The 14,478-nt window shown below is 47.9% G+C and overlaps 1 protein-coding gene across 4 annotated transcripts in view; it reads right to left on the minus strand.

Moving 5' to 3' along the window:
- Window positions 1–2,353: 2,353 nt before the first annotated feature.
- Window positions 2,354–14,478, minus strand: part of TMTC4 (transmembrane O-mannosyltransferase targeting cadherins 4) — a 66,861-nt gene continuing 54,736 nt past the window's right edge. For all 4 annotated transcript variants that reach the window (XM_060191816.1, XM_060191815.1, XM_060191813.1 and 1 more), the window contains 4 exons: window positions 10,931–11,045; window positions 9,524–9,636; window positions 8,808–8,877; window positions 2,354–3,080 (listed from right to left, as the gene is read on the minus strand). In XM_060191816.1, coding sequence (XP_060047799.1) covers window positions 2,932–3,080; window positions 8,808–8,877; window positions 9,524–9,636; window positions 10,931–11,045 — 447 coding nt within the window. In that variant the 3' untranslated portion in view covers window positions 2,354–2,931. The remainder of the gene's footprint in view (window positions 3,081–8,807; window positions 8,878–9,523; window positions 9,637–10,930; window positions 11,046–14,478) is intronic.

Raw genomic sequence — 14,478 nt, forward strand, 5'->3', positions numbered from 1 at the left:
CTGTCTTCCCCATTTCTCCCCATTGCTCTCTGTCCTATCCAACAACGATGACATCAATAACAACAATAAAACAAAGTCAACAAAAGAGAATAAATATTTAAAAAAAGAACATCAAATCCCTATTGGTCTGAGATCTATACTGTCTGCCCAGCAGTCCTTAAAAAGTTTTTTTTAGTTATCTTTATTTTAACCAAAGCACTGCTCATCTCTGACTGATGGCGTTACCAGGCATTAAACCTGGGACTTTGGAGTGTCAGGCATGAGAGTCTCTTTGTATAACCATTATGCTATCTACCCTCTACCTAAAAAAAAAACTTTATTCCCTTTTGTTGCTCGTTTTTTATTGTTGTAGTTATTATTGTTATTGATGTCATCGTTGTTGGATAGAACAGAGAGAAATGGAGAGAAGAGGGGAAGAGAAAGACAGACAACTGCAGACCTGCTTCACTGCTGGTGAAGCGACTCCCATGCAGGTGGGGAGCTGGGGGCTGGAACCGGGATCCTTCCGCCGGTCCTTGCGCTTTGCACCACGTGTGCTTAACCCACCGTGCTACCGCCGACTCCTCAAATTATCTTTATTTATTGGATATAGAGAGCCAAAATTGGGAGGGCAGGGAGAGACAGAGAGGGAAGGAGACAGAGAGACACCTGCAGTGCTGCTTCACCCCTCACAAAGCTTTCCTCCTGCAGGTGGGGACGGAGGGCTCGAACCCAGGTCGTTGAACACTGTAACGTGTGCTCAACTAGGTGTGCCACCACCAGGCCCCCTCCCAGTGGTCCTTAAAACCAAATCAAAGCCACACGTTAGAAGATGAGCGGGTTGCTCTCATTTCCTTTCGAGGTCATTAGCTTTGAAACCAGCTCTTAAGAAGTCAACAAGAGACTTTTATGCTAGTTGCATAATCATTTTACTGCGTAAGAAATAACAGCGATTACAGAAACAGTTTGGTCAACAACATGTAGTTAAGAAAAACAAACAAAAAACCATGATCATTATGATCAGAGAAAAGAGGAGCAGTAATCCATCTCCATCTCTCTCTCTCTCACCAGAACACAGCTCAGCTCTGGCTTACGGTGGTTGCAAGGGACTGAACCTGGGATCTCGGAGCCTCAGGCACTAAGACCCATTTACTTATCCATTATGCTAGCTCCCAAGCCCCAGAAGCCCATTTCTTAAAGGAATGAAAAAACCCCCAAATGCGGTCCCTTCTGAGAGAAAATTTACTTCTTGGCAATCTTTTTCTTTTTAGAAAGAGACAGAGAGACACAGAGAGGAAGCATAAAGAGACCGCAGGACTGAAGCTTCCTCAGAGGCAATGGGGACCAGGCTTGAACTTGGGTCACACACCGGGCAGGACTGAAGCTTCCTCAGAGGCCGTGGGGACCAGGCTTGAACCTGGGTCACACACCGGGCAAAGCGGTGCACCATCCCTGGCCCCCTCTGCCATTTTCTGGATAGAGTGGTGACCGCAGTAATTTCATTTAGCCAAATGAAAACTGCTTCCCAGTTAAACACATTAAAAAAAAAAAAAGAGAGTCGGGCGGTGGCGCAGTGGGTTAAGCGCAAGTGGCGCAAAGCGCAGGGACCAGCGTAAGGATCCCAGTTCGAGCCCCCGGCTCCCCACCTGCAGGGGAGTCGCTTCACAGGCGGTGAAGCAGGTCTGCAGGTGTCTATCTTTCTCTCCCCTCTCTCTCTGTCTTCCCCTCCTCTCCCCATTTCTCTCTGTCCTATCCAACAACAAAGCAACATCAACAATGGCAATAATAACCGCAACAAGGCTGCAACAACTAGGGCAACAAAAAGGGGGAAAAATGGCCTCCAGGAGCGGTGGATTCATGGTGCAGGCACCGAGCCCAGCAATAACCCTGGAGGGAAAAAAAAAAAAGAGCAACTTCCATAGGTGTGTAGCCCTCTTAACATTGCATATGACAAAAATAAAAAGACATCAGGCTGCCTGCTTTTGCCGAGAGCACGGCCTGAGTTGTCTATTAAGGGTGACATTTACGTAGAATACCACAGAATGTCTTCTATTATGAACTTGCATAAGTTGCGGAGTCCAGAGAAGGTTGCCGGAGTGACTATCCTTAGGTGAAAAGGAGAGAAGGACTAGATGTCAGACTCTCCACCCATCATTTAACCACGGGCTCTGTTTGAAGCATCAACACACCAACAGATGCCTCTCCTGACGAATGAAGCGCACTGTATGTTGTTTTAAACAGACAAACGAACAAACAAAATCTTAATTTACTCTTTAAATAAGCATTCTAATATACAGACATGTTTGATATGTATATAAACCATAGGCCTTGGTTTCTTGTTTATTCACAATCAGCATTCACTCGTGCGAGTCTACATACTACTTGGCTCTCCTCATCCCAAATGCAGTCAGAATTCTACTCAGTGGCTCATGAGAGTTTTTTTTTTTTTACTTTTCATTATTATTATTATTTTTAACCAGAAGCACTCCTCAATTCTGGTTTATGGTGGTGCAGGGGATTGAACCTGAGGCTTTGGAGCCTCCAGCATGAGAATCTTTTTGCATAACCATTATGCTGTTATCTCCCTCTGGCCACTCCTTTGGCTTTTGTAACTAACAATACAAAACAAAACAAAACAAACGGGAGGGGCATCCTCCTTGAAATTTAGAAATGGGACATCTGAGCTGTCTGCAAACCCACATCCGGCATTTAAGAGTGTATTTGCTGGTGCTGTAATCTTTTACGAATGTCTCTGTTCTCATAAGGAAAACAAAGGTAACAATAAAAGAAACACCAGGTCAGATGGAAATGACAGATAGGTCTCGCGTACACACACACACACACACACACACACACACACACTCAGAAAGTGAAGGACACACACACACACACACACAGACTCAGAAAGTGAAGGACACACACACACACACTCAGAAAGTGAAGGACAAAGGATCAGCCGCCTTTCTTCTGTGTCTGTTCGAGCTTTCTTCTCAGAAGACCATAGTTCTCCTTGGTGCCCGCTGCGGTGGGGTCCAGCTGCAGAGAGATCTCATAGTGCTTTTTGGCCAAGTGAAGATGCCCCCAGCGGTGGTACAGCACAGCTGAAACAGGAGGAGGCGGATTTCAGCGGCGAGGTGGCATTTCACCCCCTGCCACCTGCGCAAAGGAACCTGACCAAGGAGCCACGGGTGGTTCTCAGAGAGCCCTGTTTGGAGGAACACTGTTTGTGCCACCGAGTCCTGCTGGGCTCCCACCCCCTGGGCACCCCTGGGTTCTTCCTATCACCAGCTGTGATCTGTCTCCCACTCAACGACACTGCTGCAGAGACCAGCACAGGGAAGAAAACTCAAGGCGTGTCTCCTCATTGCCATGAGGCTTCCAGGAAGCCCCGACCCCCCCACCGGCACAAAGCCAGCCTTCAAAAAGAAAAAAAATCTCAGGGGGCTGGGCAGTGGTACACCTGGCTGAGTACACACAGCACAGAGCAGAAGGATTCCAGTTCAAGCCCCGATCTCCACCTGCAGGGGGAAGCTTCGTAGTGCTGCAGGTCTCTCTGCCCCCCTATTTTTGCCTTCAGGGTTATTGCTGGGGTTCGGTGCCAGCAATACAAATCCACTGTTCCTGGTGGCCATTTCTTTTAAAAATTATATTATTTTTTAAAATCTATTTTTATTTTATTTTTTTACCAGAGCACTGTTCAGCTCTGGTTTACGGTGGTGTGGGGGATTGAACCTGGGATTCTGGAGCCTCAGGCATGAGAGTCTGTTTGCTAACTATTATGTTATTCACCCTCTGCCCTGGTGGCCATTTTTAAAAAAAAATTATTATTGGATAGAGACAGAGAGAAATTGAGCGAGGACGAGAAGACAGAGAGGGAAAGAGAAGAGACACGTGCATCCCTGCTTCACCCTGTGTGAAGCTTCCCCGCTGCAAGAGGGGGGCCGGGGGCTTGAACACAGGTCCTTGTGCCCTGTAATGTGTGCACTTAACCAGGTGTGCCACTGCCTGGTCTCATTGTTTGTTTCTTTCATTTTACTTAATAGGATAGAGAGAAAGTGAGAGGGGAGAGGAAGAGAGTGTTTCTCTCCTCTGTCTCCCCCTTCCCTCTTGATTTCTCTGTATCTTATACAAATAAGTAAATAATACAATCTTAAGACTAAAAATAAATCCCTTGTTACCTTTGGGCAAAAGCAATAAATAGTTGGCTGGTGGCCAACTGGCAAGCAAGCTCTGAGCATCTACTGGGTCACAGAATATTAGTCTCATCATGAGAACGGCAAGCCACTGGCTACTAGAACGATTCTGTCAGTGAGAATTCTGCAGGGGCAGGAGAGCAGCTGTGGCGGTCCAGGGCTTTTGTGGCGGGAAACTCTAGGACCAAGGGGCACAGGTGTGGTGAGAGGATGCCCAAGGCTAAGTCCCTTCTCTAGACGTCAGTCAGCCTGCTGTGCACCAAACCCCTTCACCGTCGAGCCGGGGAACACAGGAGAGCAGAATTTGAGGGACTGAGTCCACGAGAATGCACTTTTCACTGACTCATTTTTAAAAAATATTTATTTATTCCCTTTTGTTGCCCTTTTTTTAAATTGTAGTTACTATTGTTGTTATTGCTGTCGTTGTTGGATAGAACAGAGAGAAATGGAGAGAGGAGGGGAAGACAGAGAGGGGGAGAGAAAGATGGAAACCTGCAGACCTGCTTCACCACCACTTGTGAAGCGACTCCCCTGCAGGTGGAGAACCGGGGGGCTCAAACTGGGATCCTTACGCCGGTCCTTACACTTTGTGCCACGTGTGCTTAACCTGCTGCTCTACCACCCAACTCCCTGATTCATTTTTTTTAAATTAAGCTTTTGCTTAAGTTTTTAAAAAATATTTTTATTTCTTTTTTTTAATGTTCTTTTTTTTTCAAACATTTTTAAAATATTTATTTTTCCTTTTGTTGCCCTTGTTGTTTTTTATTGTTGTAGTTATTGTTGTTATTGATGTCGTCATTGTTAGATAGGACAGAGAGAAATGGAGAGAGGAGGGGAAGACAGAGAGAGAGAAAGACAGACACCTGCAGACCTGCATCACCGCCTGTGAAGCGACACCCCTGCAGGTGGGGAGCCGGGGGCTCGAACTGGGATCCTTACGCCCGGTCCTTGTGCTTGGCGCCACGTGTGCTTAACCCGCTGCACTACCGCCCGACTCCCAATATTTTTATTTCTTTATTTTTTAATATTTATTTCCTTTTTTGTTGCCCTTGTTTTTATCGTTGTATTGTTGTTCTGGTTATTATTATTGTTGTCATCGTTGCTGGATAGGACAGAGAGAAATGGAGGGAGGAAGGGAAGAGAGAGAGGGGGAGAGAAAGATAAACACCTGCAGACCTGATTCACCGCCTCTGAAGCGACGCCCCTGCAGGTAGGGAGCCGGCGGCTTGAACCAAGATCCTTATGCTGGTCCATGTGCTTTGCGCCATGTGCGCTTAACCCGCTACGCTATCACCCGACCTTCAATATTTTTATTTATTATTGGATAGAGACAGAGAATTTGAGAGGGGAGGGGGTGACAGAGAGACAGAGAGACACCTGCAGCTCTGCTTCACCACTTGAAAAGCTTTCTTCCTGCAGTTGGGGACCGGAGGCCTGCACCTGGGTGTCCTCCCAGGCCACAGTGAATGTATTATTTAAAAAAAAAATTATTTTATTTATTTTATTGCCTCCAGGGTTATCACTGGGGCTCAGTGCCTACACGACGAATCCACAGCTCCTGGTAGCCATTTTCTTTCTTTTTTTCCTTTTATTTGAAAGGATAGAGAGAAATTGAGCAAGGAGGGGGAGGAAGAGGGAGAGAAAAAAAGAGACACCTGCCACACTATTTCACCACTTGTGAAGCTTCCCGCAGCAGGTGGAGAAGCAGGGGCTCGAACCCGGGGCCTTGCACATGATGATGCACGCACTCTACTGGGTGCACCACTACCCAGGCCCCGTAGAGGTCTGTTTTAGACAAGGCTTAAGCAGGTAAGAAAGCAGAATCGCCGGGTGCAACAGACTTTCGTGCTGAGTGTCTGAGGCCTGAATGGCGTTCTGGTTTCTCTACCCTGCTCGCTGCCTCAGGCAGAAGTCCTCTCTCACCTGTAATCAGCAGCATGCATCTTGGGGCAGGCAGTAGTTGAACGCACAAATCGCCACGTACTATGACCCAGCCAAGTCCCCGCTCCCCACCTGCAGGGGGAGCTTCATGAGCAGTGAGGCGGGGCTGCAGGTGTTGTAGGGGGGCTTCATGAGCAGTGAGGCGGGGCTGCAGGTGTTGCAGGGGGAGCTTCATGAGCAGTGAGGCGGGGCTGCAGGTGTTGCAGGGGAGCTTCATGAGCAGTGAGGCGGGGCTGCAGGTGTTGCAGGGGGAGCTTCATGAGCAGTGAGGCGGGGCTGCAGGTGTTGCAGGGGGAGCTTCATGAGCAGTGAGGTGGGGCTGCAGGTGTTTCTCTTTCTTCCTTTCTCTCTCCCCCTCCATCTCAATTTTTCTCTGTTCCTACTAAGTGAACATAAATACAATGTTTTTTTTTTTTTTTTTTTTTAATTCTTTAAAAAGGATTCCCAGACAGACATGATGGGCCTAGACCTCGAATAGATCCCTCTCTCCATTGTCACTGGTCATCTCCAGCAGGAACAACATAATGGACCCCTTTGTGGGGCAGCTTGGAACGTTCCTACTCGTGACCACAGGATGTGAGCTCAGACCTACAGGGATGCAGAGGTCACACAGGCTCCTAAGCTGAATATGGGCCCCAGATCACATCAAATCGATGGGGTCTACAGTCAACAATATTTATACCCCTTTCCCATATTTGGGAGCTACTCTCTTCCCTGATCCAGCTTTCTAGCCCTTTTTCCAATCATGACATCATTTTCCCAGACAATAACTTGGGTCCACCTGCAAATCAGAGGTCAGGCTCAGGAAAAAACTAGTATAGTCATGGGCCCTTTGGAATATAACTAAAATTTGCCTACTAGCTAGAAACGGAGACCTCAAATCTTCATCTGCAATGTTCCAGCCTTTAGGTTCATGATTAGTCAACAATTTGTTTGGCTTTATACGTTAACTTACTTTTCAACCACCAGGTTCCAGATACTACCATGATGCCAACCTAACTCCTCTGGGCAGACAACCCCACCAATGTGTCCTGGAGCTCCACCCCACCAGGGAAAGAGAGAGGCAGGCTGGGAGTATGGATCAACCTGCCAATGCCCATGTTCAGCGGGGAAGCAATTACAGAAGCCAGACCTTCCACCTTCTGCATCCCACAATGACCCTGGGTTCATGCTCCCAGAGGGATAAAGAATAGGAAAGCTATCAGGGGAGGGGATAGGATATGGAGTTCTGGTGTTGGGAACTGTGTGGAACTGTACCCCTCTCATCCTATGCTTTTGTCAGTGTTTCCTTTTTATAAATAAAAATAAAAAAGGTAACAAATAATACTATGAAAAGAAGACAGAGAAGGCTAGGTCAGAATGGAAAGCTCACTACAAAAGCAAAAGGACCTAGTCAGACCACACACTTCCAAGTACCTCTCAGTTGAACATTCTAGAACTTTCTTCCTATAGTTCTTAAAAAATAAATCTTTTGGGAGTCGGGCTGTAGTGCAGCGGGCTAAGCGCAGGTGGCGCAAAGCACAAGGACCGGCATAAGGATCCCGGTTCGAGCCTCGGATCCCCACCTGCAGGGGAGTCGCTTCACAGGCGGTGAAGCAGGTCTGCAGGTGTCTGTCTCTCTCTCCTCCTCTCTGTCTTCCCCTCCTCTCTCCATTTCTCTCTGTCCTATCCAACAACGGCGACATCAATAATAACTACAACAATAAAACAACAAGGGCAACAAAAGGGAATCAATAAATAAAATAAATATTAAAAAAAAAAATTAATAAAAAAATAAATCTTTATGGGGCCGGGGCAGTAGTGTAGCAGGTTAAGCAGCAGTGTAGCAGGTTAAGCGCACATGGCATGAAGCACAGACCCCTATAAAGATCTCCATTTGAGCCTTCGGCTCCCCACCTGCAGGGGTGGTCGCAGCGGTGAAGCAGTTCTGCAGGTGTCTGTCTCTCTCTCTTCCCCTCTGTCTGTCTTCTCTCTCGATTTCTCTGTCCTACCCTGTTGGGATATTGTACAGATGTGGTAGAACATTGGCAGGGCCCACAAAACATATTTCCATGCAAGTTTTATTTACAGATATCTACCACGTTGCCCCCTCAGGGTATCACCCATTCCCGCGAGAGCTGAAAGCCCAGCAACAACTGCTACGGAAGCTCTCTACCTTCCCAGAGTGCCTCGTTTTCTCCACCCCCTTTACTGGCCAATCCCGTGCTGACATGCCACTTCCGGAGTTTCTCCCATAAAAGCCCTCCTGCTTCCGCCTTTCTCTCTCTTGCTTTTTTCCTCTCTTCGGAGACCCAGAGAAGGGCTGCTAGGCATAGTGGGAGGTGGCCATTTTGCTAGCTCCATGTGGCCTAAACCACCCTGCTCTCGCCCATTTCTGGGGTGCCTGTGTCAATAAAGATCTGTGTTCCCGTTCAGGTCTCTTCTCTCTCCCCCGCCACGCAACCGGACACTACCCAAGAACAACAACAGCAATGACAACAATAATAATAACAACGATAAACAGCAAGGACAACAAAATGGAAAAAATGGGAGCAGTGGATTCCTCCTGCAGGCACTGAGCCCCAGTGATAACCCTGGAGGCAAAACAGGAAAACAAAACAAAAACATTCCCAACACTAATCTCAGAGGCACACACTCATTTCACTAATAATGGTTTCGAATTTCAATAAGTTTCACGTGGAAAAACTTCCTTACCCAAATTACCATGATAACTTGCCGCATTTGGATGAGCTTTAATCGCTTTGAGGAACAAAGCTTCCGATTCCTTAAAATATATATAAAAAAATAAAAGAGAGAGAGAGAAAAAAAAAAAAGAAATACATAATGAAATATAAGGTGACTCAGAGCATACTGTTCAACAGTCTGACTTTCAAGTATTTTAACATCCAGGTGGTGACGCACCTGGTTGAGCGCACACGTCACCCGTCACCATGTGCCAGGACCAGGGTTTAAGTTCCTGGCCCCCACCTGCGGGGAGGGGGGCTTCATGTGCTCAAGCAGTGCTGCAGGGAGCACTCTTTCTCTCTCCACTCTATCTCCCCCTTCCCTCTCAGTTCCTTACTTATTTAACAGGACTCTGCCTTATGCTGGTTCAGAGGCTGGAAGCTGGGGACCTTCAGTGCCTCCGGCTTGAGTCTATTTGCAGAACCACCATGCAGTGGGGGGCCAGCTCTAACCTGGGTTGCATGTGTAGCAAAGCAGCCCACTAACCAAGTGAGCTATTTCGCCAGCCCAGCGGAGGTGAATTCTCTGGAGGCAGCTTCTTCAGGGAGCGAGCTGCCGAGGCCAGGCAGGTGCACTGCAGCCGCCACTGTTCGGGCCTCACTGGGAATGTTAACTGGGCACAAGCGAGCGACCGTTTTTGGTTGCTGGCTTGAACTGCAGGAAACCCCAGCCCAGCGTCTACACACCTTGTATTTCTGGGACTTGCCTAGCACGTTTGCCAAGGAGAACATCAGAGAGTGATCATTAGGAATTAATTCCAGGGCCTCTCTCCCCACCGCTTCAGCCTGAGCTAAATTTCCTGCCAGGGGAAGAGGGAGAAATAAAAGGCTTAATGTTAACATCGTGTTTTGGTTTAATTAACGGGGCTTAAGTGCATTAGACACAATGATTATGAATAAACACTTTAAGGCAGTTGACGCAGAAAAACACACACACACACACACACACACACACACACACACACTCACAAAACCACTCTAGCCCAGCCTGATTCTGGAAGACCAGACTGGGCCAAATCCTGTAAAAGCAAACCCAGTAGATGTCTTCCCCTGATAACAATTACACCCGATCAGAGAAAACAAGTACACAGAATCAGTTTCCCGGTGACACTCTCAGAACTAAGCACCTGTCATCTTAAGCAGCCTGCGACCTCCACTTCCATTAAGGATGTGTCTCTCTTCCTACTCTGCTGGAATATCTCACCAGCGAGAGATTCTGCCAGATCAAAACTACCATTTGGGATGGCATGCTCGGGTTTGTAGAATGAGGAGAGGAGAGGCTTTTCCGATCGAGGCTTTGTCCGCTAGGGGCTTGGGAACTTGGGTATCAAGCCTGGGAGCATCCTATCAGAGCCCACGGCTCTCAGTGTGAGCCCAAACCCTGATCAGTTTCTCTCTGTCCTGCCAAATAAAGAAAAAATATGCGGGCTGTGTGGTGGCACACCTGGTTGAACACACATGTTACGGTGCATAAGGACCCAGGTTCAAGTCCCTGGTCCCCACCTGCAGCGGGAAAGCTTCACGAGTGATGAAGCAGGGCTGCGGGTGTCTCTCTCCTTCTCTATCTCCCCTTTCCCTCTTGATTTCTGGCTGCCTCTATCCAATAAATAAATAAAGACAATACAAATAAATAATTAAATATATGTATTTTTTAAAAAATCCACCGCAGGGGCCAGGCGGTAGCGCAGTGGGTTAAGCGCACATGGTGCAAAGCGCAAAGACCTGCATAAGGATCCCGGTTCGAGCCCCGGCCCCCCACCTAAGGGGTGGTTGCTTCACTCGCGGTGAAGCAGGTCTGCAGGTGTCTTTCTCTTCCTCTCTCCTCTCTCGATTTCTCTCCATCCAACAACGAAGGCAGTACAATAACAAAAATTAACAAGGGAAAAAACAGCCTCCAGGAGCAGTGGATTGGTAGTGCAGGCACCGAGCCCCAGCAATAACCCTGAAGGAAAAGACAAAACAAACCAACAACAACAACAAAAACAATAAATCATCTACCACGTGTTAGGGCAAAGCTGCACTTCCGAGTGATTCCACGTGGGGGTGCTGCGGGGAGGAGGTTGCCATCAGCAGGCCCCCCAGCCCCTCACATACCGGTGTTGTCCAGCAGGATGATCATGTTGTTCCAGGCCAGGCTGTGGCCAGGCTTCAGCACCGTGGCATTCCTCCAGGCGTTCAAGGCGTCCACATGGCGGTTCAGGTCCGCGTACTGGAAGGAAAGCATGGCCGCCCCCACGAGTCAGACCACCCCGCTTGCTCTGCCTTCCCTCCCCAAGACACCACCCGACCGACTGCCCTGCAAACCCAGCCAAAGCCTCTCCTGAATTTATGGAGAGCCTGGCTCTTTAAAAACACCTACTCGGATTATCAAAATGACTTCCCGGGCCAGGTGGTGGCACACTTGGTTAAGTGCACACATTACAGTGAGCAAAGATCTGGGTTCAAGCCCCTCGTCCCGGGAGAGGGGGAGCTTCACCAACAATGAAGCAGGGCTGCCGGTGTCTCTCTGTCTCTCCTTCTCTATCTTCCCTCCTTCCTTCTCAGTATTTCTCCGTCCTTTCAACTTAAATGACTAATGTTTAACAAACAAAGAATCAAAGTGACTTCCCACCCAGTGCTGGTCCACTGGGATACAGTTGTGCAGGGGTCGGAGCTGGAAAGTCTGGCTTCCCAAGTCCCCGTAAGGAACACCCCCAAGTTCAGAATACAGGCTAGAGGTACAGCAAAGCTCCCCACAGTCTTTTTAAAAAATCTTATTTATTATTGGATAGAGTCAGAGAGCAATTGAGAGGGGAGGGGGTGACAGAGAGACACCTGCAGCCCTGCTTCACTACTTGTGAAGCTTTCCCTCTGCAGGTGGGGCCCAGGGACTTGAACCCGGGTCCTTGTGCACTGTAGCGTGTGGGCCTGACCAGGCAGCACCAATGCCTGCCCCCAATCTAACAGCCTTTACAGAAGATGCCTCCATCTCTGTTTTAAAGGAAAAGTATCACCATCATCATCATCATCATCATCATCATCATCATCATCACCCATATAGTTCCAGAGCCTCATGCATGTGTTGTGATCTCACGGCGCCCAGGCTGCTTTTTAAAATCCAGACAAAGAAGAGAAGCAGCACAGCCATGAGCTTCCTCTGCTTCACAGTATCTTCCATGTGGTACTGGGGCTGGAACTCGGTCTGGTTTACATGCGAAGACACATGCCCTACCCAGTGAGCTTCCCCCAAAGTATTTAAAAAAATTTATTTATAGAGTGGGGCAGATAATGGTCATGCAAAGAGACTTTCACGGCTGAGGTTCTGAGGTCTCAGGTTCAATCCCATGCACTACCAGTGCTGTACAGTGCTTTAGTAGAAAAAAAGAAAGAAAGAAAGAAAGAAAGAAAGAAAGAAAGAAAGAAAGAAAGAAAGAAAAGGGGGCCGGATGGTGGCACGCCTGGTTGAATGTACAAGGACCCAGGTTTGAGCCCCCGGTCCCCACCTGCGGGGGGAAGCTTTGCAAGTGGTGAAGCAGTGCTGCAGGTGTCTCTCTGTCTCTCTATCACCTCCTTCCCTCACAATTTCTGGCTGTTTCTATCCAATAAATAAATAAAGATAATTTTTAAAAAAAGAAAGAAAGAAAGCAGTCGGGCGGTAGCACAGTGGGTTAAGCGCACGTGGTGTAAAGCGCAAGGACCAGCGGAAGGATCCTGGTTCGAGCCCCGGCTCTCCACCTGCAGGGGAGTCGCTTCACAGGCGGTGAAGCAGGTCTGCAGGTGTCTATCTTTCTCTCTCCCTCTCTGTGTTCCCCATCTCTCTCCATTTCTCTCTGTCCTATCTAAAAAAAAAAGCATAATAAAAAAGAAACATTAAAGAAAGATTTATGTATTTATTTTAGTGAGAGAGAAGATAGAGCTCAGAAGAACACTGCTCAACTCTGACATAAAGTGATGCTGGGGGTCAAAGCCATGGCCTCCGGATTCTCAGGCATGCAAGTCCTGTGCTCTAACAGGCTGAGCAGTCACTCCAACACCAAGCACGATTTCTGTTGCGTGAAGGGTGACTACAGATGATAGAAAGAAAGGAAAAGAGAAAGAAAGAAAGAAAGAAAGAAAGAAAGAAAGAAAGAAAGAAAGAAAGAGAGAAAGAGAAGGGAAGAGACTCTGGGGGCTACTAAGTTTCTAGTCCCAGAACACAAATGCTCTTGAAGATTAAGTCCTTAATTAATGCTCTTAAGCCGTCAGGCGAGCAAAGGCTGGGCAATTAAACACAGACGGCGGGCGAAGGCAGGTACGCTCACTGGACAAGCCAGAATAGAAACGTGGAGCTTCCAAAGGGAAAAGAAAAATTCACGTGGATACACAGACCTCACAAGACTTTAAGGGCTTAGATCTTTAAAATGAGGATCGAAAGGCAGCTTCCCCAAACATCTCCCATGGTCTCCAACCTGTGAGAGACTAGGGTGACTAAAACCTGGGAAATCACCAGTATCTGGACTTCGTGTAAAAACCACACTGCTAGGGGTTGGGGACACGGCACACTGGTTCTGCCAAAGACCCTCCTGCCCGAGGCTCTGTCTGGCTCTGACGTGCCAGGTTCAATCAATCCTCAGCACCACATGAAGCCAGAGCCGAGCAGTGCTCTGGTGAAAAAAAGACGAATAAAGACCACACTGCCACTCCAGTCTGGCTAAAGAGAACAGAAAACATCCCTCATAACATTTTTTTTTTATAGTCACTTATCTCTGGGGTTCAGTGCAGGTACCACGAATCCACAGTTCCTGATGGCAATTTCCCCCCCTCTCACAATCCCTCCCTCCCTCCCTTTTTTTTTTTTTTTGCGTCCAGGGTTATCACTGGGGCTTGGTGCTGGCAGGACACTATGAATCCACTGCTCCTGCTGGCCATTTTTTCCTTTTTTTTTTTTTTAATTGGAAAGGACAGAGAGAAACTGAAATAGGAAAGAGAGGTGGGGAAGACAGAGAGGGAGAGAGAGGTAAGATAGACACTTGCAGATCTGCTTCACTGCTTGTGAAGTGACCTTCACCCCTTGTAGGCGGAGAACCGGGGCTCCAATCAGGATCCTTGTGTTGGGACCTTGTGCTTTGTACTATGTGCGCTCAACATGGTGTGCTACTGCCTGGTCCTGCTCCCCCCGTTTTTCCCCTTCTTTCTTTCCTTCCTTGTTAAGACAGAAAGAAATTGAGAGGGGGAGGGGAGATAGAGCGGGAGAGAGAAAGAGAGACACCTGCAGACCTGCTTCACCGCTTGCGAAGACTTCCCCCCTGCAGGTGGGGAGCCGGGGGCTTGAACCTGAGTCCTTCTTGAGCATGCTAATGCATGCGCTCAACCGGGTGTGCCACTGCCTCCCCCCATCACATTTTTATTTAATAGGTGAAATGCAGTAGGGGCATGTAAATTTGGTTTCTCAAACCCACTTCAAAGGGGCTTATGGGAGAATCTAATCATTCTGACTTAGAGACTGTTGCTGTTTGGGATTCAGCTCTGCTTTGCGGGGCTCTCACTGGTATTTAACATACGTAAATTTGAAACCAACAACGTAAAAATATGGTCTACATACAGATACTGCAAAATGATGCCACAATCACCCCCCTAACTAACCAGTCTACCTCCTCCAGGGCTCTACATCACTGCCATATTCC

The sequence above is a fragment of the Erinaceus europaeus genome, chromosome 5 (genome assembly GCF_950295315.1).
Source record: "Erinaceus europaeus chromosome 5, mEriEur2.1, whole genome shotgun sequence".
NCBI classification, from domain to species: domain Eukaryota; kingdom Metazoa; phylum Chordata; class Mammalia; order Eulipotyphla; family Erinaceidae; genus Erinaceus; species Erinaceus europaeus.